Genomic DNA, 24,583 nt, shown 5'->3' on the forward strand with positions numbered 1-24,583 from the left:
TCGAGGAATGTTGGGCATGGTTACACAAGCCAATTTGAACGTCTTCAGCCTGATAGCAACAGCTCCCTCGTTCCTGTCCTTCCATGCTCCCATCCCTATCCGAATCGCCAGCTGGACTGCATGGCTGCCTTCAGTGGAAGATCCCCTCTCACGACGACAGGAACGCTACCGACCTCTGTGTAGCTGACTGGGCAAAGTCCTACGGATGAATCAGGCTGCTACACGGATTCTAGATACGACAAGGAAACCAGGGTGTCGTCCGCGCCCGCTAAAACGCTTTTGATGTCATTATAGAGCCAGGAAACACGCCCGAGACTCAAAAGCCTTGCTTTCAGGTCAGGGATGGTGCCTTAGTCGAAGTGTATGAGACGAGGAATGATCTCCAATGCTCTCTAGCACACAACTCATTCTCCAAGCGAGGTATCGAAACTAATCTATCAGCAGCCGACTTAGGTGTCGATGTCGGACCAGTGTTTCGCCGCCACGAAGGTGAGAAGATTAAGATGAACGAAGTCTGCACGAATCACAAGATCAGGAGTATTACGCTGCCTATATTCATCCTCGTGCAAGGCTATTCTTGGACGAGGATGAAATGAAGGTATCTGAAGCTTGTGCAAAGGAGCTTCGACAACTTCAGCTACAATTATCGTTTTCTTCACTGCAGAAATTCTACCAGCGGTTCGGCCACGTGTTTGAGGTCTGGGCTGCTTGGCGGACAGCAGAAGACGACCAACTTCGCCGGCGCTCTAGATCGTTAGAATAACACAAAGCAGCCAGGTACGATCCGATGGGCGGTTGGAGCCAAGGTCAACGTACCTTATGCTGCGATTAGTGCTCAATACGCCGGAGAGAAAGGCATAGATGAGACATCAGCCGGGATGGACTATGTCAACTCGTCGAGTTCGTCCTATCTGGCACTGAGTGCCACCGGAGGCGATACTCTTATTGGTTCCGACATTCCGAGCTGGGCGCCAACGATTGCTCCATCGAAGAACTGGCGTGTCGTTAAGAACGGGATCGCGGTGCCCATTCAGGAGGCTATCGGGGCTACTCTGGGACGGAAACAAGTACCACAAATGTTTCGCGAGATCCACGATGCTCGGTCCTGCAGCAAAAAGGCCCTGGAAAGTCAAGCTGTGCTTGTGGGTGGCTGGCGAACCCCTTTATTGGGATCATTCGGGACGAATACTCACCCTGAAATCGGCCGCCACGGTAAGCTGGGAGAAGGCTGTGTTTAGCCTCCTAGACGCAGCTTGGGGCGGCAAGGACCCGGACTGAGTAAGTGAAGTTATCATAACATCTGAATCTCATTACTTACGTTCGGTCGCAGCCGTGGATCAACGCCCCACAGCCAACTACGATGCCAACATTATGAGCGTTAAGGATGTGGCGGCATTCGAGAACATGGGCATCATATCCACGAGCGAGTTCACCCCCTGGTTCGACCGTAGTTGAAACTTAGTTCGACAACCGGATAGGAACTCCGCTTCTCACCGAGCAACGCACGATAGTGGATGGGAAGAAATACTTAGGGGACTATAAGGAGCTACAAAACTTGCCGGCACTGAAGAATGCACTCCTTCAATGCGGAGAGTGCCGTGAGGACCTACTTCGGAATGCAGGATATCCAGAGGGTTGCGATTCACGCCCAACCGTATTTTGCGTCGTGTTTGGACAGTTCCACAAATGATCACAGGCTTTCTAGTTTCCTCTTCAGAGAGTTGTCCCTCGTTGAGTGAGATAGCATTCGTGATGGTGGTATTATTCCTCCTTACCTAAGTGAGCAGGGCCAGCCAATAGCAGGCCGCTGTGGAAGTGATCATAGGGCGGACCGACGAAACGCACGCAGAAACATGGTGGGAGGGAAAATGGAGCGTTCGGTGTAAACGGGTTCGTGCATGTACACGTTGGAACATCCCACAGATATTGATGGATCGATGGATATATGTGTCCCCAGCAGCGAAATGTGAAAAACTAAATAATTTTCAGAGATGACTGGTGGATGGTGAGTGCCAGAGTATCTATTTCCAAGGCATATATATATTCATACACATACCTACCTCTTCTCCTGAAAGACATTCACCTTCTTTCTTCCCGGCATCGGTCTCCCTCTTTTGTAGCCGCGTACATGGTACATGATACGTGCTAATCTATACACAGCCCACGAAGGATTTTCGAACTCCACCATGACGAGCAAGAGCCGAGACAATACACAAAAACAAGTGCACCACGTCAACGTGTTCACGTCGGATGAAGATGGATGTGGAGGGAACCTCGCACCCATCGTTCTTCACGCCGAGGGCCTGACGGACGAGGACATGCAAGGCGCTGCGCGCAAGCACGGGCGGGAGAGCTCGTTCGTAACGCCGAAACGGCGGGAAGACGAACCCGGCGACGATGATGGCAATGTTGATTTCCACTTGCGATTCTTTGTGCCGGAGCACGAGATGGAAATGTGCGGACACGCCACTGTCGGCACGGCCTGGGTCATGCACGAGCTGGGCGTTGTCGGGGCGAACAGGATGGAGATCACCTTCATGACCAAGTCTGGCCGGGTGCGAACGCGACGTATGGAGAGAAAAGGAGAAGACGGCCAGGGAAGGACGACGCAGGTGTTTGTGTCTCAGCCGGCAGGCACGGTAGCAGACATCGTGGACCAGACGATGGTTGAAGAGATCCTCTCCGTGCTGGGCATCTCCGAGTCCCAACTACAGACTACGCCGCGGGCGGTTCAGAACGCATGCACCAGCCGGGTCAAGACGGCGATTGCACTGCGCGATGCAGCCGTCGTGAATGCCCTAAAACCTGATTTCTCGCGCGTCCGGGGTCTTTGTGAGAGGTTGGGGTCTACGGGCCTCTACCCGTATGCGATTGTACAAGGCAAAAACAACGCCGCCGCCGCTGCCGCTGGCGGAGACAGGGCCGGCCAACACCCTGTCCTGGAGGTCGAAGCGCGCCAGTTCCCCAAGGCCTCAGGGTATCCCGAGGACGCGGCGACGGGGATCGCGGCCGCGGCGTTGGCATATGCGCTTGCAGACAACGGGGTGCTGCGCATGGGACAGGAGGCCGTGGTACACCAGGGCAGAGCGATGGGGTACCAGTCTCGGATCAACGTGCTGCTGGAGGAGGATGGATGCTGGGTAGGCGGAACGTGTGCGTGGGACGGTCGGTCTGGTTGATGTGCTGATTGCCCTTGGGAGAAGAGGATAGGCTCCCCCCCGTGGACTATTGTCTTGGATCGGGCTTCCTTTCTCATCTGGTATTCGGTGGGAGTAGACCTTTGGCTTGATTCCTGGCAGCATTTGCGGCTTTGTTTGCGTCTCTTGCGCCGAGCTTCAGCCATATCTCCCGTGACGGATCCCATGCTGTTCCAGTCGGAGCATCCTGGGACGCAGAAGACAAGAGTGTGCTGACAAGAAATACCTTGTTTACGGAAAGGCACTGCCCATACATACCGCGAAACACGAGACATGAGGTATCTTTTGATACGTCTCGAACTAGCCGAGCAGCGAAATCAGCCAAACCCATATAACTATCTATTCGAAGTGCCCGTCCAATAGCGTAGTCTTTCCGTCCGCCAGTCTATCCCAGCCTCCGTCTCATTTTCGGCCAGGGGCGTGATCGCCCTCAGTATATCCACCTCGAGCGCGTTCCACTGATCGTCGAGGACCTTGTACTGGCCTGAAAAGTGGTGAATGTTGGTGCTCAGAGTGCCGTAGAGATTCGTCCCGACGTTCTCGATCTGCTTCACCTTGGGGTACTTCTTCAAGACTGGAATGAGTGGGTGGTCCAACTTGCCCTGTTCGAGCTGTTTCTGCGCCTCCTTCAAGGCGGTTTGGAAGAAGGCGGTCCACGCCGCCGTTGCGCTCGTCGCTGCTTTTGCATCACGCGCAGGCAGCGCCTCCAAAAGATGTCGAAAAGCCAGGTTTGTGATTATCCGCTGCTGTGAACGGTTCGCGTTCCGGAGGTCATCGATTTCCTTTCGAAGCTCGGCTTCGCGGGCTGCTGAGTCGTTTGAGAACAAATGTTTTCTGAGTGAGTATATATCTGCAGAAGGGTTGCGTGTGACGGCAGGACATCCAGCCTCAAGACAAAAATCTGCCACCTTGGTCGAGAATAACTGGTAAATCGACTGTTTGCCAAAATCGGAGTAGCTCTGCAGCAGCTGGTACCATAAAGAACTGAAATTACCGGGTGAAATTGGACCGTCACGTAGGAAACAGATGATCTCATCCCGCGGGCTGGCGGGTCTCTCAACTGTCATGCTAGGAGACACTCGTCTCCTAAAACCTAGGAGCCATGTCTTGAAAACCGATGTAATCAGCCAGTTCGACAGAATTACATCCAGCCGGAGAAGAATCCGCGTGCATAGATTTGGCAACACGGCCAACGCACGGCCCGCTGGAGCGAGATCCCCGTTCTCGACCGTGAAGCCAACTAGCCAAGGAGCCAATCGCAACAGGCTCTCGTAGCAGTCTGGTTCCCAGTACTCCCACGCGAGAGCGCCCAATTCGTTTATGCACGCCTCGGCGTCCGATTGCAGATGCGCGTCGCGGTGCGTCTCGAGGTATTTGCGGAGATCAACGGGGGTCGTGTCGAACTGTAGCTGGGTCCAGTCTGGCGACGACGTAGTTGATGAGGCGCTCTCACCCATGATGGCGTAGACTGAACCGCGGTGCGTCTTGAGGCTCGCGGCAGGCTCTTGGATCGAGAGCGAGATATATTCTGCGTATGTATATGTATCTTTATATAACCCCCATATAACTACTTTCCAAGATTTCTATACAAGCCAAATATGTTTGAAAGGGGGAAATTAGATGGAACAAGGAGGCAGCCGGTTGAATGTCGGGCTGGTTCTCTCCGCCGAGCCGGTCATGGCTTCTATGCCGCTTTACTCCGGGCGAACGTCATTTATGTCCTGCATAGCTCGACGTCTTCTCTGTTTGAACCTCGATGCGCTCTTTCACCCCAAAACCAACCCATTTCCTTGCCTCTCCCAGACGCTTCATCTCCTCTCCCACCCTTCTATCTCTATTTCCCCTCACCGGGCTATCAATCCGCGCACTCAACGAGTCCCTTCGAAGTTGATTTACGCCCGCCCAGCCTACTCAATCACACCTTGCCTTGGCTTGCGAAAAGAATAATCACGCAATCTACGAGAGCCAGATGGACTATTAGAAGCACAATTACACTTGCGAATGCCTTCCACGTCACCGGTCTCAATGCCACCACGAAACTACTTAAGTGAATCTTTTCCCTCGAATCAAATTTCAGGGCGAGGTCGTAGTATGCCATCGAGAACAAATTGGTGAACACGCTCTGCAGCACCAAGATGTCCCGTGGCATCGAGTGTCGTACTCACCAAGCTCAGATGATGCGGGTGGCGTGAGAACAGTCCGCTGGATGTGTCACGCCTCGTGGCACGGATAGAAGAGGAGTTTCCGAAAGTGGGCTGGCAGTCCAGGCAGAATGTGATTGCGGTATGCTTCCATCCCCGGTTTGAATTCAACAAGATTGCCTGCCTGGTGCGCGATTCCAACCTCATATTGGCACTAGAGACCCAGACGTCACGCCTTGCGCTTGAGCTTGAAGAATCCGGCTCTGGTCGTGCGAGGCTGAGAATCCCTCGCTCTGCGAGTGTATCATTGACCTTGGACGACGGACCAGTCTTGTTGAGCCCAACAGTCCCCATTTGGAGACGAATTCCTTCTGTACTAAATGTGCGATTGTCATAGTCCCATTCGATGCTTGGCTCTGTGCGATTGCGCCAACTGCTAGCGCTGATATTACGGTCTCGTTGAAAGCGCTGTAGCAGAGAGAAAGCGAGAAGGTCACTAGTGGGTCGTTCGTGGGAATGTTAAGCCATTCGCGCCTGCTAATGTAGTCTGCTTCAGATGCCAACCTGAGATTCGAGACAATCGGTCCGCGGTCATCATCTTCGAAGATCATCTGTCGCTTACAGTAATTGAGCCAGCGACCCAAGTGCCTGTCGTGTTGACCCACACCATACAGCATGTAAGTGTTCATTCCATACCGTGTACCGCTGTTTGGATCAAGGACCTCACCGATGTTATCCGTGGCTGAAACAATGCCGGCTGTTTGAGTTACGGGACAAGCCATTAACGACCACTCTGAGCGCCGCTGTGCATTAAGAACTGCTGTACTGCAACTGAAGTTCTTTGCTCTCTTGTCGTTTTCATGGTAGCGGAAGCGCGGGACTGAGCTTAGATCGATGGAAATGTTCCCGCTGATTCTTGGACCGGCGCATTCGTCGATATTAGCCATGTCCAGGGATGCTTATTTGACTACAGGGTGTCCACAGACGACACGAGAGTCCAGAACAGTGGCTTTACCCTCGTCACTCTGCAGCATCTCCTGCGAGCTCTTTTGCAATATCGCAATGAACGCCCGCATTACAACCTCCGTATCGCACACAACTTCAATCGCTTTACGAACCTCCCCAACTTCCGAGTATTCGGCGAAAGCGGGATACCGGGCTGGCGGCAGGAGCATGTACCCTTCTCCGAACCAAGTTGCTTGAGAAGAGATACCAGCATCCCAGTCCAGAGTGGATGGAATTGACGTGTTCCGCACCAAGCCTGCTCTCGGGCTGATTTGCAAGTCAGATAACAGAATTGTTGTGAATTGCATAACACTGATCGTTAACAGGAGAAATACTGCTAGAAGCCCGACGATCACAGCCTTCCCCCTCTTGCAGGAATCAAAAAAATCCACGACAAGTTGGTGTGGTCCATTGTTCTGATACTGCAAAAGAGCCATCGACACAAAGTTCGGCAGTGTAACATGAGATTTTTGCAATGCTAGATTTGCGAGAATAGAGGTGCATAGTGCTGCCTGCGCGAACACAGCAAATCGAATGACAAGAGCCGTCATCGCTATGGCCTGGGCGATGCGTCCTTCGGCCACGATCCTTCGTCAAGAGTTATTTTGGTCGTCTGCCTTCCACAAGAACCATAAGAACGCAATTGTCCCGCGATGAGAAGGGTGCCGAGTGGCAAAACCCCGAACCCGTAGCGACCGATGTCGGGGACCTTTCCCGGTTCCTGGCGGCGTGGAATAACTGTTTCTGGTCTGTCCAGTGAGGTTCCGGTCCACAAAGGGTCTCCCGAAGAGTGTAATGATGGAGTTGAAAGCTCAAAGATATCGGACGAGCCATTCTTCGCCGCCATTTGGGCCCTCAATGCCATGGCGAGAAAGAGATGCTAGAAGAAAAGAAATCAGACATGAAAGCCCTGCTTCGACGATCACAGCATCATTTCTTTCCGAGGACCCTATTGAGCATAAGAAGAGAGTACAGATTTAGGTTGCCTTGGCTAGGCAGTGGCACTTACAGGAAGGACTCACCGGGAAGCTGACTATGGCAGCATTTTCTGGGCGTCGGCGGGGTATGCAGTGGGCTAACTCATCCCGCTCCCAAGATGCTGTGAAGCTAACAGGAATCCGCAGCCTTTTCTAACATACTTACTCTACTTCCTCTAAATAGTGCTTCAGGTGGTTGCATCCCTTGCTTGTGCCATAAACATGAGGCTTTGGCCGTCATCAAATATGCCCATACACTTAGGTTCGCATTCCGCCACGTCTGCCAACCGCGCCCACTCAAGAATAGACATTGTAAGCCCCAATGGGATGATTTCGGCCCCCACTAGGAGAGTTCAGCTGCCCAGCCTTGTCCACTTTTCGACCAATCAACCACTCCGATCGCTCTCGTCCCAGGCAAACATCCTGATACGAGGTTCCTTGGCCCGATGAATGCCCACACGCCGATGTGTGCATGAAGCGGGTCGACGACTTCATGATACTTCTTTGGAATCTGGGGTTTCCAGGTAGGCACGTTTGTTCTAGGTTCCTCACGTGTAGTAAAACTTCCCATGTTTCTACCAGAAGTTAGATATTCTATCTTTCCTCAAACAAGCGATGGAGGTCGGCATTCGTTGAACACCACGAGGAACACAGTTGGAGAATCTGTTTGCGCTCGTTCTGATCTCGATATCACAGCTCGCGTACGCTGGAGTGGGACTCTCACCATATGATGCAGACTGGGTCCCTGAAGCTGTTCTTCAATCGCGGGCAACAACGACTTTTCTACCAGCACCAAAGGAGACTTGTGGCTTTCTCTCTGGAGATTTGGTGAGTTCGAGGGAGCTCCTTTCCATCAATATCCCCTATAGCGTGCGTTGTGGATGTTTCCCGTTATCCGACGCGGTCATGACCTAAGCACGGGTAGGTATGCCACTTACTTGCCAGAGTTCACGCACCTGTGCACGGGTTGAGTCCTTCATTGAATGCTGCCTGCGATACCAGCGCACCAACATCGCGACAGCATGTCGCGACTATACCAGTTCTTAATCCTGCGACACTAAGTTATCATCCTGTGTGGTAACCGAAGATCCACCCAATACATTGAACTGGTGAGGCTCTAACGATCATGGGACCTGGCTCAGCAGTTGTGCTCGACTAATCTAAATATGCATTTTACGGCCAGAGTAGAGCACCATGCTGTGGACAGCTCCTCCTGGAAGGTGGTTCGACAGCGTGGATATGCACCACCAAGGAAAACTATATAATGACCGTGCTCCGGACCAGCATCCGCATTGAATTAGGTGATTAGCTAGCAGAAGTAAGCGCTTCTGCCATTACCTCGCACTCCTCAGGATTGACAACGAAGCTCTACGACAACCGCGGCGCATTTTACTCCGAGCTTGCCTGCGAGGGCCCCATCCCGGGCGTCAGCTAGTATTGGTCCGGCTGTTTTTGGCGGCCTGGCTATCGGCTGCATCACAACGATGACCGCTTTGACCATCGCCCTATCTTCTTCATCCGCTGCAAGCGCCGCACACAGTATGAATGCGTCTCTCAATAATCCGATCCTACACGCTTAACGACGATCTAGCTAGTACCTAACCATCCCTGCACCTGAATGACGAGCCTGCTGTCACAAGGCTGACGAGGCCTAGATCACTGGATAAGGATCAACCAAACAAAGGTTGGATTGACGAGTCTGCGCCTCCTTGAGCCTTGTCAAGCAAGCGATCACCCTGACGTTCGAGGACCGTGGAGAAAAAGCAATGCTACTGAACTGGGGCGAGGCTACTAGCCATGGGCATCAACTCGTACGGCGGTGGGTATAGCCTCTTCCAAACGCGCACACTCAACTAGGGGAAGTCCTCTCTGTTGGTAACTTGGTTGATTGTCCATTCTATGAAAGATAGTCCCCCAGGACTATATAAGAAGAACCATAGTCTAGGGTCGGCGCCCCAGCCAATCATAACGCTATCCACCACTTCAAACTTCTCCCATTACACTACAAGAGTTTTCCACTGCTACCTATCGGATCTGTGTCGACGAGACAAGCGATCATTCCAAGAAGTTACCACCGGCCCCTCTTCAGTCGGCTCTGCTGGAGATTGCGTCACAGAATGTGTGATTCCTTCGGAGTTCAAGTACTATACAGACAACCCCGTTGACAAGTCCTGCGAGAAGAGGTGCAAAGCTCCCAATCCCCTAGAGAGTCGTGGACTTAGGCTGCGCCGAGGCCGCTGTTCAAGGGGATACGAGTGCTGGTCGACGATTATGATATCAGAGAAATGTCTCATGCCTTATCCAATCCCCCTCCTGTACCAGTGAGAGACTCATTTCTTCGTCCTCTTCCTCTTCCCTCTGCTCTCAGCATCTTCATCTCTTCCATCTTCGTCCATGCCATCATCGCTCCCTTTCTTTCCTCTCTTCACAGAGCCTTGCGCCATTTCTGTCCCTATTCCGGCCCACATGCTCCCTTCAGCTTTCCCTATATCGCCGTCCCACCGTATCGCCATTTCTCTCTTCTCTGGATCCCGATCCCGAAGCCACTCCGCCGCAATCCACCCACACTCCTTACCCAACTTCTCCGTCCCTTCCTTTAGCCGCTTTCCTCCGCGAATGTTCATCCCGTGATCTGCACCCTTTACAATCACCCTCCATGTCTTTGCCTTCATCTTTCCCCTGACAACTTGTAGACTCTGAAGTGGACACATGCTATCGTTATCCCCGGAGATGAAGAGTACGTCCGTATCTTCATCAAGGTCGAGGAGAATCTTGTCCCGCATGTCTCCGCTCGGTCCTACGAGGGGATACGATGCCAGCACCAGAGCCTTCACCTCGCTGTCGGTATGCGATGCGATCACGGCTGCGCGCGCCCCCATACTTCGACCACCGTATGACACGGAAGCTTTCTGCCCGTCGAGGCCTCGTGCTAGCGATCCGCTCTCCATCTCATGCTCTTTCACAAGCCCAAATAGACTTGCCCTTGCCTTCACATTCATGCTTCCCTGGAACATCACGATGGCCGAGCCTGCCGACGCGAATCCTTGCGAGAAATTCACCATGGCAGAGGCCGAGAGATCGCCTCCTGCGCCGTGAGTAAAGATTAATGAAGTGGGATGAGGGACCGGATGGCTCCGGAGACAAGGGGTTTGCTTGTTCGGTTTTCCGGATTTGGCCGGACTTGCACTGGAGATTGTGAACGCCGTGAATCTGACGGACGTGGAACCCAGGTTGAGGCTGGCGGGAAGGGTGGTGGAAGTGGACTTCCCCCTAGTCTCCACGGCTAGGCTAGCGCTAAGAGGGTCGACCTTCTCACCTCCGTGGACTTGAGTGTCTTCCATAACGTGTAAGTCTGCGTCTTGTACGTATGATTTGTTCTTCGCGGCTTCGTCTTGGTTGGCAGAGCTCGTCACGGCGCCGGACTGTGCGGTCTGTCGCTTGGTTCGAGGGGCCATGTGACCAAGATTTGTGAATGCACCCTGTCGTTTCAAACACGATTGCGGACGGCCAAATCCAACCTTGAGGTAGACTGCCTGTTTTCAGATATCGCTCCAGCGAGTGGTACTCTCAGGCACACGTCGGAGAGGGATGCAAACTTGGAGCGACCCTAGCAGATTGATGGGTCCCCTTCCTGCATGTACTTCGCCGTCGCTGACTTTATTTCATTACCTTAGGTGCATTTCATCTCATCCCAAACACAGAGATTCGTTAGGAATAGGCCCTTTATAAGGGAAAAGCAGGAGATCACAATATTCGAAAATAAAAAAGGCGTGTGGCTGGGACGTGAAAACAAGCTTGTTCGTATTCGGATTCTCATCCCCAGTGTTAAGAAAGGGGCGACGCATTCCGAGTACAAGGACAAGGCTGTGGCATGGGAAATGCGGCAACTGGGTGGAGAACTCCGATCTCTGTGCCGCACAAATAACATACAGAAATGTTTGTTCTTTATCGCCCAGCGAGAAGCATTCAATATTGTTGATGACGTGACCAAGAAAGGCATCGGAAATAGAGCGGCCCGGACAGACCCGGAAGAAGGAGTATTTCTTTCGATGCTTTTCTTCGTTAGCAGACATACTACTCATTTTCAGAAGAACTACTTGTCCTGGCTGGCTTCTCAGGATGGGCGATGTGGGACGAACATGGCCTGTTTCGCGCATTGCCGTGATAGGAGCAGGGCCGGTGGGAATCTCGTGCGCGAAATATCTCCTTGCTGAAAAGGCATTTGCGACAATCGACATATACGAACAGCGTGATCGGGTCGGGGGGATCTGGAATCTCTCCCCACCAGAGAGATCGCGACGGATTCCAATCCCGCAGATTGATCCGCGATACGGCCAACAACAAACACGAGACACACGAGAGAATGTCGGCGCCGAGGATGGTCGCGGGTCCCCGGAATTCTCACAGTCCCTGGAGTTTGAATCGCCACTCTACAACTATCTCGAGACGAACATCCCGAAACAACTGATGGCGTTCTCCGACAAGCCCTTCCCGGAAGAAGAGCCACTGTTCCCCAGCCACCAGGCTGTGTTGAAGTACTTGGAAGAGTATGCGGACGAAGTTAGAGGGTTGATTCGATTTAACACGGCAATTGAAAACGTGCGGCCCGTAAGGGATCAAGAGAATGGGAGGGAAAAGTGGGACCTGACGGCGCAGAATGTTCTCTCAAGAGAGACTATCAGAAGCGTGTATGATGCAGTGGTGGTGGCAAATGGGCATTATACTGTGCCGTATGTCCCAGCTATCAAAGGCGTTGCGGATTGGCATTCTGCATACCCCACAGCCATCATTCATTCGAAAGCCTATCGAAGACCAGAGGACTTTAGGGACAAGAAGGTCATCGTGATTGGGAACTCTGCTTCGGGGTTGGACATTGCCGCACAGATTGGGAAATATTGTCGGAAGCCTGTGTTGCTTTCGTCAAGATCCGTGTCGGCTTTTGGGACATTGCCGGGTGGTGGGTATAGGGAGGATGTTGACGAAGTTGTGGAGTTCCTGTCGCCAAAGCAGGGGGAGTCCAGAGCAGTGAGGTTCAAGAGTGGCAGGATTGAGAAGCATATCGATGCAGTTGTGTTTGCAACCGGATATTTCTACTCATACCCATTCCTTTCCGGCGTGCTACCGCCGCTGGTCACTGACGGCTTCCGCACAAGAGGCACGTACCAGCACCTCTTCAGCATTGACCATCCGACACTGGCCTTTCCGGTGATCAATCTCAAGGTCATTCCTTTCCCGCTTTCCCAGAACCAGGCCGCCGTCTTGGCCCGGGTCTGGAGCAACCGACTTGACTTGCCTTCAACTGCAGAGATGCGAGATTGGGAGCGAGACACGGTCCGTCGTAAAGGGGATGGGAAATACTTCCACGTCCAGAAATTTCCGGAAGATGCGGCGCAGCTCAATGGGCTCTATGCATGGGTACTGCAGGCGAAAAGGAAAGATGGGCTGGAGAATGACGGCGCAGGGAAGCTGGGGACGAGATGGGACCAGAAACGAGTCTGGATGAGGTCCAAATTCCCTGAGGTCAAGGCTGCGTACGTGGAGAGAGGTGAAGCGAGACTCTGGGTGAGGACAATAGAGGAGCTGGGATTTGATTTTGATCAATGGCTAGGGCAAGCAGACGATAAAGACCTGGAAATTTTCCAGAGAGCACTTTGTTGATAGATGAAGTAGACAGATTGGGTGGCTGTCCGGCCTACACCGCCTCGCTTAAAGGACAAAGTCTCCTGGTTCCAGAATAAACAAGGGCATCTTTGGGCATCTCTCATTCTCGACCTCAGTTGCCACTCCAGGGTATCAGCTTTTCTCAGTCCTCAGACCCAATGTAACGTCAAGGAGGAAGGAGAGAGCTTGTATGATAGAGATGGTTGTGGTAACGTGGGGATATCGTATTGAGTATCTACATGACTATCTACCCTAGAATAATAGTGATGATAATTAAGTAGACGCTCAAGTGCCAAGGCGCTAAATGGCCTCACCCACATCATAGCTACGCCCTAATTGGCTACGCTACGAGCTAAAGAGCCGGCCAATCACAAAATTCAAAGAATGTTACGATAATTAAACGAAAAAAGGTAACTGAGCCGATGGGTATGAGAACCGAGTCAAATGTCAGCCATATTAAGGCTAGCTCGACTAAGTTCCCCTCGGCTGACTTGCCTCCAAAGCTATATCGTAGCCACTGCTAGACGCCGACCAAGGTTCCCGAGCCCTCCCTTGCCCTCATAAACAAGACGTCAATTACTTCCTCGTCCGCATTGCATCGTCTGCCTAAGTGAGCTCTCCATGAACCTCAAGCCGACCATGCATCCCTCCAGCAACAACATTTCCGTCCACAGAGTATAATGACCGGGCCTGCACGCAAAAGGGTACGCAAAAGAGGGACCACGTCATTTTCCAGATACCGCAGGCACAAGAGGCCCAAGCCTACCGTGGAAGAGCCCTCGCTTGAGGAGCGGAAGAGCATTTGTGCAGAATACGAGTCGTTTAATGAAGTAGGGGAGGATTATTGGCTTGTTCAGGATATATTGCGCCACCGCCGTGGCCGCAGGAAGGGCACGTTTGAATATCTGGTGCTCTGGGCAGATCACCCCCGGACTGGGCAGCGCTTTCCACCAGAGTGGGTATGGAACATGAAGGATCTTCTATAGCATCTCCGCTAACCGGGGCTATAGTTGGCGAGCGACAAAGTCACAGAACCGGCTAAAGAAGAGTACTGGGCCAAACTGACCGCAGAGGACAACAAGGCCGCAGAGGGTGACCAGACCCTAAAGAAAACAGACGGCGAAGAGAAACCGAAGGGCCAAGAGAATCCGAAGGGGGAAGGGAACCTCAAGTGCGAAGGGAACCCAGAGAGAGAAAGGGTCTCAGAGGGCGAAGACGCCGCAGGGAGAGAAGACGCTGTAGAGAGCGAAGACCAGGATATCCCCGAAGATATCCCTGTGGACAACGGAGAACCGGACACTTCGTACGTCCCATCGACACTCATTCAAAGCAAAAACGTCTCTGGTTCTGCTCGACTAGCTTCAGAAGAGTTTTCAGAGAAGGCCAACTTTTATAGCTCCTCAGAGCCGTCGGCCCAGCCAAAGTCGGTCAGACCGCGCGACCGATCATCCAGAAGCAAGACAACCGAGCTCCACGCCCCCGTATCGCAGGAGTTTTCGAACCAAGATCGAGGAAAATCTGGGGATCGGACCGAGGAGGCGCACACGCTAGTATCACCGTCGCCGGAATCTCACCCCTCATTGCCTGCTGAACCACCAGCGGCCGACACTACCCTTTCCTCAACATCCCCTCGCCCTCGAGGTCCGGGCGAACAGCTGCTTGGCTTTTCGTCGATCAGCTCCTTTGGCCATTCTCCGACGCTATCATCCGCCTCGAAATCCTTGGACCGAGGATCTGTCCCAAGCTTTTTCCTTCCGGAAGAAGGCGGACTCCGGGTGGAAGAGATAGCGCGACGGTTCTGGGATCCTTCGTATCGTCCGGCCTTTATGAGACCAAGGTTCTGTGCTGAAGACCCTGCATTTACCAACATGGATCTCCCAACCGACTCAACTGTCAACCCACCAGCCGAGCAACTCTCTGAGACCGCGATGGTTCGTAGCAATGCTGCCCCAATGTCGATATATGACGTTACTTTAGGAAGTGCACTCCCAATTCAAGACTCCATCGAGGAAGAAGAACACACATCGAACGGTGAGCGGTTCTCATCGGAATCCAAAACAAGCTCGAGTCAGCAATCTGTCGAAAATGAGCGGAACGCAATCCAAATTGCTGAATTGGTTCAACCAAGCCTGCCTATTCTTGGTCCTTCAGAATACGCGATAGCACTTCCCTGCGAGGGCAAGATAAATTCAACATACTCCGACATTATCAAAGCCAAGGAAAAGTCCATAAAGAAGTTCATCAGTAGACACGAATCCATTGGCTCGTCAAACGGGTCACTTAATCGAGCCCAAGAAAGAAACGAGATGAATGAGTTGGTCCAGCGCCTGCACGACACTGTCACGCATATGGATCTGGGCTTGCCTGGAATATCTACCCAACATTCACTCGAATCGCAGGAACTCGCAGCTTATACAAACTATGCAAGCTCGAAATTCTCCTTTCTTGGACATCTCGTTAATATGTTGAAAACTACCGACTGCTCGATTCTTATCATGGCTCGAGAGGGACCTGTCCAGGATCTCCTTGAGCAATACCTAAAGATGAAGCAGGTCATCGTGAAACGACCAGATCGGATTGCCCGGTCAAAGTCACCAACCCCAGATCGGCTCACGACGGATTTTCAGGTTGAACTGGTCAGCACCTGGTCGACGCACGAGCTTGCCATTTACCCTAGACCAGTTCTGATGATTGCTTTCGATGCGTCTTTCGATTCCCAAGACCCTCAGGTTGCACGAATTCGATCCCAACGTTCTGAAAGGCAGCATGAGCTCATGCCGGTCCTTCATTTACTGGTTGCAAACTCGTCGGAGCACGTCGACCGCTGCCTTCCGAAAAGTATGCCGTCCCATCAGAGGCTAAAAACGTTGGTCCGAGTTACCTATCAGGCCTGGCCAAATCTGGGCGGAAAGCCGAAGTCTCTACCACTTCCATCAGAAGAACCAGAGGGCAGACCCATGGATTTTACTGATATCCAACTGAGTATCAGAAAGGGACTTGAACGGAGGCTTGTGATGCTTGCTGGGTTAGTCACGCAGGCCGCCATCTCGCCCAACTTTGATGCGAATTGGAAACTGGGTTTAATGCCGGAATTGCACTTGCAATTGACAGAATTAGAAGAGCCTCCCTCCAAACGTAGTGGAGCGACCACCAGAGCTGAGACACCCAAGGAGGCTCTGGCTCGATCTGGGACTCCCGCTTCACGTGCCGACACTCCCTCGGGCAGAAAGCGCTTGCTAGATGTTGAAAGCTTCCTTCCCGCACTGCAAAAGCGACAACGTCTTACGCCTCTTCGAGATTCGGCCGAGGCGAGTGGCAGAATTGATGCGCAATACCAACTTGCACACCTTCAGGACCATGTCAAGAAACTGGAGGCAGAACTGGAAACAGCAAGGGACGCCCGACGAAAGGCGGAACAGGATCGAGATCATGCACACGAACACCTGGCACAATGGAAACAAGACCATGCAAATCTGCAACGACGTTACGAGAAACGAATGACCAAGTGTCACGAGTTGGAGAAACAAAAGCAGAAACTCCTGAAAACCATGGAAAATAGTAGAACAAGAAACGAAAGAATTGCAGAGAGCGATGCCGCTCTAAGGCAGAAGATTGCAGAATTGCAGAAAGAACTTGCGGCAGTACGCGAGGAGATCAAAGCTGGTGGCGGCGACGCGGCAGCTGTGGAACTCGCGAGAGAAGAAACCCGCACGCTTCTTGCTAAGAACTCCGGCCTGGAAAAGTCCCTCGAAAATACCCGCAAAGATTTCGAATTTACCCGGACTCAATATCAGGAGGCGTCGAACAAAGCCGTAGACCTAGCAAACCAGGTAAAGGACCTGGAAGAAGAGGTTACAAACCTAACCAAGCAAGCTGGCGATGAGAAGCGGCGCCTGAGGGAGATCAATTACGAAGACAGCATCAAGCGGCACCTGGACAAAATCTCCGAAATAAGACTGGAATGCAAGTCACGGGACATGCTTCTGCGAAAACTAGAAGAGGAAAATCGCCTCTTAAAGCGCAATCGCGGCATCCAGACTCGTGGGTCCAGTGTGCAACCGCCAGGCAGTCCGGGGCTAGATGGTCATGGTGGCAGTCGCACAAGAAGTCGCCAGGGAAGCCCTGCTCCTGGCCTGTTTGCGAATTCGCACCACAACAGCGTAGCGAACAGAGGCAGTTTATTGAGACATGAGCGATAGAGTAGTGGGGATGGGTCGGAAGTAGATACCCAAGTGGAGACGCCTGGAGAGGGTCGAAGAGGCGGGTCTCTTGGACCGATCAAGGGGCCTGAAAGTGTCTTTCAATACTGGCGACGGGCATTTGCGAGATCGGGAAAATCCGACGAGGCGAGGGCTTGTCAGTATTGGTACTTTGTTCATCTTGAGTCCACGTTTCCATTGTGGCGGGCTCCGACATAATAGCAGGAGAGAATACAGGTATCTTGGTTTGATGTGAGCCAGTATTAATGCTGTCCTGCTCCGGGAGCTTCAGAGCCCAACAAGGCGGCATGGTTGCCTTTGCTGGGATGCTTTGGACATTCATAAATGCACCGTGGAGAAAGTCCTGCACTCAGCCACTGAGAACGTGACGGAATTTCTTAAAAAGGTGGAAAATAGGCAGCATAGCATACCATCTTTATATCTGTCCAAGCAGCAGACCAATTACTCGTCTATAGACGGAGTAGAGGCATGTGGCAGCGATGCCACAGTTGAAGTGTAATGAGGCATCTAATGGCAAGGCTGCGAGGCGCTGCGCGAGGCTGCGACAAACCTTCGATTGGGAGGTATCCCGAAGGGATTCTTGACGGCTACCTTCTACTTCGAACTTCAACTGTAATTTCATCACACTTCTTTCCGCCCCCGACGGTTGCTCATCACCCTACGAGGAACTGCGCGCATGGTTTTGAATCTCAGTCAACTTGAAATGTAGCAGCCAAGGTTTCAGTACATTTGGCAACTAATTCGCCCGAATCGAAAGCTCTCGACCATGAGGTTCAATAATTTTAACTTGCAGTCATCTCCGTTGAAGAGACTCGAGAGGGGGCGGAGAGGATTTGCAACAAATAGAGGTGGATCGCTGCCGCCGGAGTTTCCATTTCGAGGGTATCCCGGTAGCAGAACAATCATGTACTCCTGTAAGTTCTTTCTTTAGAGGCTTTGAGATACACCTGTACGGGTTCACCGAAAGGGGTTCAGTCTAACCCGTTTCTACCTTGGAAAGGTGTTGCAGCCTGCCTCGGCATCTGGACGGCGTGGCATTGGAGTATGGGAAACCTTCCTCCCCAGACAGAGGGCCCTGAAAAGCAGCCACAAAACGCCACGCAAAGGAAGACATTCGATACCTTGCTCAAACACTTCACTGTCAAGTTAGAGGACGTCAAGCAGCAAAGATGGTGGACGCTGGTCACCCCTGCGTTTAGCCACATCCAGACCTATCACATCGTGGGCAACTTGTTCGCCTTCTCCACATTTTCGAGGATGCTACTCTGGTATGGAATTGCTCCTCTGCGTTATGGAGAACTAATTCTGGTCTCCGCCGTCGCGGGTAATGCGGCATTCTTGTACCAGGCTTCTCAGAGACAGCGCCAAAAGAACCGAAACCGCTCGCTGCAATCAAGAGCGCTTGGCCTGTCGGCGGTAGTCATGGGTCTGGGTGCTACGGTGTCGTTGGCCACTCCCAAAGCCAAGGTTCTTCTTTTCGGCGCCGTTCCAATCCCAGTCTGGCTGCTGATGGTGCTGTACGCCGCTTACGACTCTGCAAGACTAGAGGACCAAACCTCGACTGTCGGGCACGCGGCACATCTCGGTGGAGCTGCTTCCGGGGCCATCTTCTATCTGGTCGCGCTGCGGAGCAAAGCAGCGCTTCCGTTTGCCTGGATGTTCAGATCATAAGGCTTGCTTTTGGAGGCCGGCAGGGGAAGTGTGAAGGAACGTTATATCAGGCAGGGCATGCCTCATGCCAGATCGGGATGGATAGAGCTCGGTCGGCATCCTTCTACCTTGGGACTTCTCTCCATGTCGTCGCTGAGCAGCCAGCTGCAGGCCAGTAGTCACCTCGAATCTCACGGCGTTGACGGGCAAGGCAGGGCAGGGCGCCAGAGATTGACAGGATTCAGCTTATGGCTTATGGATTGCCTATCTAAGGGTGAGGTTAATTGACTATAACTGAGGGCTTAAGGCCATAAACGAATAGTCTGGACATGTCCCGATATTCTGTCATCGAGCAGAGCGTGTTTGTTATATAACAAGCTGGAAGCAATCATAGTTGTTTAATCGCCGCTCTTGGAGGAGAAAGGCAAAAGACCTCATTACCTTCCCGCCACCACCCAGGTCGTTTGGTTCCCGTGCGTTGACGGGACACTGGAGGCAATTTATCATACGTGCCTGAGAGAAGACTTGGACTTCATCAAGACTATACGCGGATTTCCATGGGAATCCTTCCTCGCCTAAGCGATATTGGCACGTTTGACTCCTGAGCTACATTAGATGCAGTGTTGTATTCTGTGTCCTGCAGGCCGTGCTACGCCGGTTTAGACGCGGCTCGCCGTGAAAATGCAAGTACTGGTACAACGTTATGGTATCTGTCTCTGCCTTCACAATTCAAGGTCCAATGTTTTTGCAATATCTCGCCAAATCGACACGGGTTCACGTCCTTAAGATACCGTTCACCACCTTGGCTTGGTCTCGCCTTTCCCCTGCCTCAATCAGGGCTCGGAATCCAAGTGAGTTAAACTGTGACTCTGGGACCACACTTGTAGCATTCATCGTGACCCTTACTTACTTCGCCTGTTCCGGCAAGTAAGCACCTCCGGCAAGCACGAGGTTCATGTTGGTGAATTTGACCTTGTAAACAGGACTCTGCTTAGTGAGGAACGCGCTGATTTGATCGCTGGTGACGACCGCGTCCTTACCACGTCTCTTGCCACCCTGGATTCCAGCGATGCCAACACCACTGACACCCGTGGTACCAACACCAGCACCCACGCCCGCTGTACCAGTCACCGTACCCGGAGTGAGGTTCAGATTCGACGTCGGTGCGTTGGTACCTCCGGCGGATTTGGGAGCCCCATCCAGTATTGCACCCCCGGCCTGCGCCGTGGCTAGCCCATCGCCTGGTTTATTTGTGGTCGCTCCACCTGCAGTGGTGGTACTTGCCGCAGCATCCTTTGCCGGACCTGTAACGTCCCATGCCCTCACAGTGCAGTCCGCGCCCCCACTCACCAGCACTGTTGATTCAGCAGACCAACTCAGACTCCAGATGCCTCCTTTGCCGTGACCGCGCATTTTCTTAAGTAGTCTTCCCGGTCCTAGGTCCCAGAGCAGTATCACTCCAGTGTCGTCTGCCGATGCGAGGATCTTGCCGTTTCGAGAACAGGCCAGTGCTGTGATGGTCGATGTGTGGCCAGTAAACATCCTCACGGCATTTCCATTATTCAAGCTCCACATTCTGACCGTTTTATCTGAACTTGCAGTGAACACATAGCTCGAGTTAGGATGCCAAGCAACGACATCCACGTCATCATCGTGGCCCGCCAAAAGCCGCAGTTGGCGAATTTTATCAGTCGACCAGATTCTTCCCGTCTTATCATGGCCGCAGGATGCGAAATAATGTCCAAATGGTCCCCAGACCACTGACCAGACGGGACCCACGTGGCCTTTGTAGACGACTAAGCACTGGAAGACGTCAAGGTTCCACAGGCGGATGGTACTGTCTGCGGAACACGACAGGAGCCATTTTGAATCTGTGTCCGGGGAATCTGGGCTAGGCTTGTCTGTTGAGGGCGCGAAGGTGACCGCATAGACGGGTCCAGAGTGGCCGATGAGACGTTGGGAGTTCTGTTGTTGACCATTCGGTGCAGGGGGACCTAGAGCAGTGCCGTCCATGGTCCAGATGCGGATATACGATTCCGAGAAGCCCGCAGCAATCAGTCGCTGATCGCCGCTGAAGTCCATGCAACAGATCGAGTCGTGTGTATTGTGGAATGTGTACATTACCACGCTGATCCCGGGCCCGATGCCGCCAGTGCGAGACTCGATCTTGAGGCGGTCGCGGTTTTCGCGGATCTTTTGGACCTCCATAGCCACATCCCGAGCAGTAGATACTGGGAATGGAATCTCGGCTCGACTGGGGCCCTCGTCTTCGTCTTCTTGCTTTATATTGACTAATTCATGCGTTTGGACAAGGGTAGGCTGACCTGGCTGAGGAGGTATCTTCTGATCGAGTTCCTCGAGTTCGGCGCGAACGTCTCCTTCGGCATCTTTGTCCATGGGTAATTTGCCAAGTTTGAGGGTTGCTAGATTGTTTCCGACGTTTGGGTCTGTTGAGGAGACGGCATTTCCCGGTCTGTGACCTGGGATGCCTTCGTCTTCTGCGGGCATATCTTGGCCGTCAATCCCTCGTTGGATCACGGAGGCGAAACTGAAGCGATCGTCTGCTGCACGCTCGACTTGTCGTAGGTCCAAATTGTTCTCTACGATATTCATGAAGAGTCTGTAGCCTGCTTGGGGGAGAGTCTCGAGGAACTGCATGAAGTAGACGTATGCCGGATTGCTGAGGGACAAACGGTATTTGTTGTCGCGGTAAATCTTTGCGATTTTATCTTCGCCATGTTCTGGTAAGTAAATGTGCTCAAGCCCTCTGAGGTCGTATTCATGCTCCTTCTTGAAATCCTCCGAGAACTTTTGAAACAGCCGATGGGCTTCTTTCGGGTAGAATTGTTTGACAAGGTCAAGGTATGAATAGACAAAAATAGGCCAGAGTAGTCGCTTAACTTCTGGTTTGTAGATGTCGAGCGCGTCATCAGTCCATGCTTGTAACCGTACAAACATCTCATAGTAGCGCGGAGGCCCAGAAGGTGTTGGTTTCAATTCTGCGTCTTTGGGAACTTCTTGATTTGCCGATTCAGCCCGAAGGGTGGCTTCTGTTTTGTGGTAGCCTTTCTTTGCGAGGTAGTCGATCACCTATTCAAAGTCATTAGCAATCGTCGCGAGCTGTCGATGAACACATGAACATGCAGGAGAGAGCATAAGTAAATGATCTACAAAATCCGTGGACTTGGGACGTTTCGACTTTTCATATCTCTGAATATCCTCGACGTAGGCGTAAGGGTAATACGGGTTGTTTGCTGCCAATCCCAGCTTGCGCTTCTTTGGCGTCCTTGGCGCCCCCCAAGGACTCTGATGCTTGTTGAGTGCAGATGGCTGGATGAAAGGAGCGAGCCCCAAGCCTGTCACCGTAGGTGATGGTGGAAGAAAGCCGGAATTGCTTTGATGGGTTTTTGGCGGCCTTCCCGGTCTCCTAGGACTCTGATCCATGTTGAATGTAGATGATTGGATGAAAGAAGTGAATTTCCAGCGTGTCTCCTCGGATGGTGGCAGAAGAAAGCGAGGTTTGTTTGATGGGTTGTTTGTACACTAAGGGCGAGTCCTTCTAAAGAGAGCGCAATATAGAGAACCGCGCCGCACCCATTCTTTCGTGGCTCTATGTGACCGAATAAGTTGCTTCACCTTGGCATTGGTTGCCGCTTGCCGGAACCGTCACACATTTGGGCCAACCCAGACAGCGAGGCTTAAATTGTAATCGTCTTCCCCTCCATCACGTACAAGACGCGACAGGACACGACACGACAGGACATGACACGACAAGACACGACACGACAGGACAAGACAGGACAAAGATAGATGGAAGAAGTGCAGGGAAGGGATTGCTCACAATTTGGTTGAGATTCTGTTGAGACATGCCACCGCTGGAGCCACCTGTTGCACCAGTCGTGGGCGCTGAAGGCGCAGAGCCAGATGCATTGGCAACGCCATTGACCAAAGAGCCAGTGGTAGGAGTGACCAAGGGGCCATTCGGTCCTGTGCTTGCGCTCCGTGGCGCTGGGCTGGGCGCCGACATTGTTTCTGTGAACTCATGCACTTGGGATTTGTTAAGGGCAGCTGTCACCTCGATGTAGTTGTGCACAACTGTGATTATCCGTCAAGAGGGCCGTTGAGTCGATAACGGCAGCACAGGAGACGATAATGAAATCAGGACAGTGACGCGAAGTCGAAGTTGGTGCTGGTGATTCTGATACTGAGGCGAGTGAGGTGAGTGACGCTTAGCTGAATCTGGACCGCTGCTCGCTTAACTTTCCGTGACAGGAAACGTGCCTGGCACCACACCAAAGCCCTTTCCATCTCCATACGTTGGCTAGGAGTCAGCCCTTGGGAGGTTCTTTGGACATCAGCGTCGTCAGTCAGGTTGATTTCTCACGCTGAGGCAGCCTTAGAATATGCACAGTCTACTGACACATCATTCCACCCACCAATTCCTCGATCGTAGAAATGGAGGTTGATCAGCCTCATACGAGCAAAACCGCAGCCTTTACGCCTGCTTCTCGTATTGCCGAATTGAACGACATCGACCGATCCATTTCCACCCTCCTCTCCGCAGCATCTGATGCCGTCGGCATTCTGTCGAATTCGCCAACCACCACCGAAAAGCAGGAGACGGCTCTACGCTCATCCTCCAGCGCACGAGCGGCCTTTTCAGCAGCAGCCGAGACCTACTTTTCTACCCTCTCATCGATCGAAGTCCAACTCCGCCGTCAAGTCTATGCGTTAGAAGAGGCGGAACTCATACGACCTGGAGATGACAGAGACGCAAGAAGAGGCCGAGCTTTGGGCGGAGACAGTAATTTGACCAGAGTAGGTGGTGGCCCTCTGGATCCCAGCTGGCTCAATGCCCGAGCGAGTGACAAGGTAGGGGCCGGAATGAAGAGAGAGCTTCTAGCCCAGGCGAAAGAATTTGTGGCAAAAGCAGAAAGCGAAGCGGACACTGCTGAGCAGGACGCGCCCGCCCACGACAAAGCCAGCAGCTGAAGAGCTAGAAAACCGAGACATGCCGCCATCATATGCCGAGGCGCACGCAACGGCTCTCTGATATCCACAGTCGATATCGTACTATGCCAACGGGGATGATCAGCTCAGCGATCGCTGCGGAGGATTAGTTTTACAGAGCCTTCCCGCTGGTTTCATTCTGATGGAGGTCTCCAAAGCGTGGCGGTGCGTCTCTGGACCATTCGACCGAGCACTTCAACAAATCATTTGAGTTGGCCTCTGCAAAAAGCCGCATGTCGCTCTCACGGAGGTCGGACAGCTTGTACACTGACTGCTTTGGCCTAAAAGTCAGATGGTCTACCACTATGACAGGCAGCCGCGGTCTTTGAAGCGCAAATGGGATGTAGACTCGGGCTTTGGACGGTTCGGCATGTCCTCAACATGATAGCCTTGTGGCGCGGCGAGTTCGTAATATTAGATGCGATGGTGGGGGGAGATTGAAGTTGACCATTGGACTGTAACCGCGGAAAACAGAAAGAGAAAGATATGCAATCTCACAAGCTACTCAACCATGCCTATAATAGTTTGCGCTGTTTAGAAAGTATTAGTTTACACTGTTTCTGCTGTGTGATGGTGGTGATGAGTAGCAAGTCGGTGGCAGGGGCGACGACACCCCAAGACGCGGACTAAAGCTTGGCAGAGTCTTGTCAGGTCGCGACCTCGACCAACCACCTACCACCCATCTTCACATTACACTACCCAGTATTGCCTTCTTGATTTTA

The 24,583-nt window shown here is 52.5% G+C and overlaps 11 protein-coding genes across 11 annotated transcripts; 6 read left to right on the forward strand and 5 right to left on the reverse strand.

The window, feature by feature from the left end:
• Nucleotides 1-878: 878 nt before the first annotated feature.
• Z519_06567 (uncharacterized protein) lies at nt 879-1,455 on the forward strand (the record flags this gene model as incomplete). The annotated part of the gene is made up of 2 exons (XM_016764306.1): nt 879-1,212; nt 1,331-1,455. The coding sequence occupies 2 exons, from the start codon at nt 879-881 to the stop codon at nt 1,453-1,455; spliced, it is 459 nt and encodes a 152-aa protein (XP_016619388.1).
• Nucleotides 1,456-2,186: 731 nt separating this feature from the next.
• Z519_06568 (uncharacterized protein) lies at nt 2,187-3,179 on the forward strand (the record flags this gene model as incomplete). Its single annotated transcript, XM_016764307.1, has 1 exon — nt 2,187-3,179. One exon carries the CDS (start codon nt 2,187-2,189, stop codon nt 3,177-3,179), a length of 993 nt encoding a protein of 330 aa, XP_016619389.1.
• Nucleotides 3,180-3,532: 353 nt separating this feature from the next.
• Z519_06569 (uncharacterized protein) lies at nt 3,533-4,654 on the reverse strand (the record flags this gene model as incomplete). Its single annotated transcript, XM_016764308.1, has 1 exon — nt 3,533-4,654. One exon carries the CDS (start codon nt 4,652-4,654, stop codon nt 3,533-3,535), a length of 1,122 nt encoding a protein of 373 aa, XP_016619390.1.
• An 887-nt stretch (nt 4,655-5,541) lies between these two features.
• Nucleotides 5,542-6,285, reverse strand: Z519_06570 (uncharacterized protein; the record flags this gene model as incomplete). Its single annotated transcript, XM_016764309.1, has 1 exon — nt 5,542-6,285. One exon carries the CDS (start codon nt 6,283-6,285, stop codon nt 5,542-5,544), a length of 744 nt encoding a protein of 247 aa, XP_016619391.1.
• A 12-nt stretch (nt 6,286-6,297) lies between these two features.
• Nucleotides 6,298-6,894, reverse strand: Z519_06571 (uncharacterized protein; the record flags this gene model as incomplete). Its single annotated transcript, XM_016764310.1, has 1 exon — nt 6,298-6,894. The coding sequence occupies one exon, from the start codon at nt 6,892-6,894 to the stop codon at nt 6,298-6,300; it is 597 nt and encodes a 198-aa protein (XP_016619392.1).
• Nucleotides 6,895-9,650: 2,756 nt separating this feature from the next.
• Nucleotides 9,651-10,775, reverse strand: Z519_06572 (uncharacterized protein; the record flags this gene model as incomplete). The annotated part of the gene is made up of 1 exon (XM_016764311.1): nt 9,651-10,775. One exon carries the CDS (start codon nt 10,773-10,775, stop codon nt 9,651-9,653), a length of 1,125 nt encoding a protein of 374 aa, XP_016619393.1.
• A 664-nt stretch (nt 10,776-11,439) lies between these two features.
• Nucleotides 11,440-12,978, forward strand: Z519_06573 (uncharacterized protein; the record flags this gene model as incomplete). Its single annotated transcript, XM_016764312.1, has 1 exon — nt 11,440-12,978. The coding sequence occupies one exon, from the start codon at nt 11,440-11,442 to the stop codon at nt 12,976-12,978; it is 1,539 nt and encodes a 512-aa protein (XP_016619394.1).
• A 683-nt stretch (nt 12,979-13,661) lies between these two features.
• On the forward strand, nt 13,662-17,180 carry Z519_06574 (uncharacterized protein; the record flags this gene model as incomplete). Its single annotated transcript, XM_016764313.1, has 2 exons — nt 13,662-13,940; nt 13,992-17,180. The coding sequence occupies 2 exons, from the start codon at nt 13,662-13,664 to the stop codon at nt 17,178-17,180; spliced, it is 3,468 nt and encodes a 1,155-aa protein (XP_016619395.1).
• A 1,065-nt stretch (nt 17,181-18,245) lies between these two features.
• On the forward strand, nt 18,246-18,872 carry Z519_06575 (uncharacterized protein; the record flags this gene model as incomplete). The annotated part of the gene is made up of 1 exon (XM_016764314.1): nt 18,246-18,872. The coding sequence occupies one exon, from the start codon at nt 18,246-18,248 to the stop codon at nt 18,870-18,872; it is 627 nt and encodes a 208-aa protein (XP_016619396.1).
• An 885-nt stretch (nt 18,873-19,757) lies between these two features.
• Nucleotides 19,758-22,295, reverse strand: Z519_06576 (uncharacterized protein; the record flags this gene model as incomplete). The annotated part of the gene is made up of 2 exons (XM_016764315.1): nt 19,758-21,941; nt 22,023-22,295. 2 exons carry the CDS (start codon nt 22,293-22,295, stop codon nt 19,758-19,760), a joined length of 2,457 nt encoding a protein of 818 aa, XP_016619397.1.
• Nucleotides 22,296-23,306: 1,011 nt separating this feature from the next.
• Nucleotides 23,307-23,843, forward strand: Z519_06577 (uncharacterized protein; the record flags this gene model as incomplete). The annotated part of the gene is made up of 1 exon (XM_016764316.1): nt 23,307-23,843. One exon carries the CDS (start codon nt 23,307-23,309, stop codon nt 23,841-23,843), a length of 537 nt encoding a protein of 178 aa, XP_016619398.1.
• Between the last annotated feature and the right edge of the window lie 740 nt (nt 23,844-24,583).

The sequence above is a fragment of the Cladophialophora bantiana genome, assembly GCF_000835475.1.
Source record: "Cladophialophora bantiana CBS 173.52 unplaced genomic scaffold supercont1.9, whole genome shotgun sequence".
NCBI lineage: Eukaryota > Fungi > Ascomycota > Eurotiomycetes > Chaetothyriales > Herpotrichiellaceae > Cladophialophora > Cladophialophora bantiana.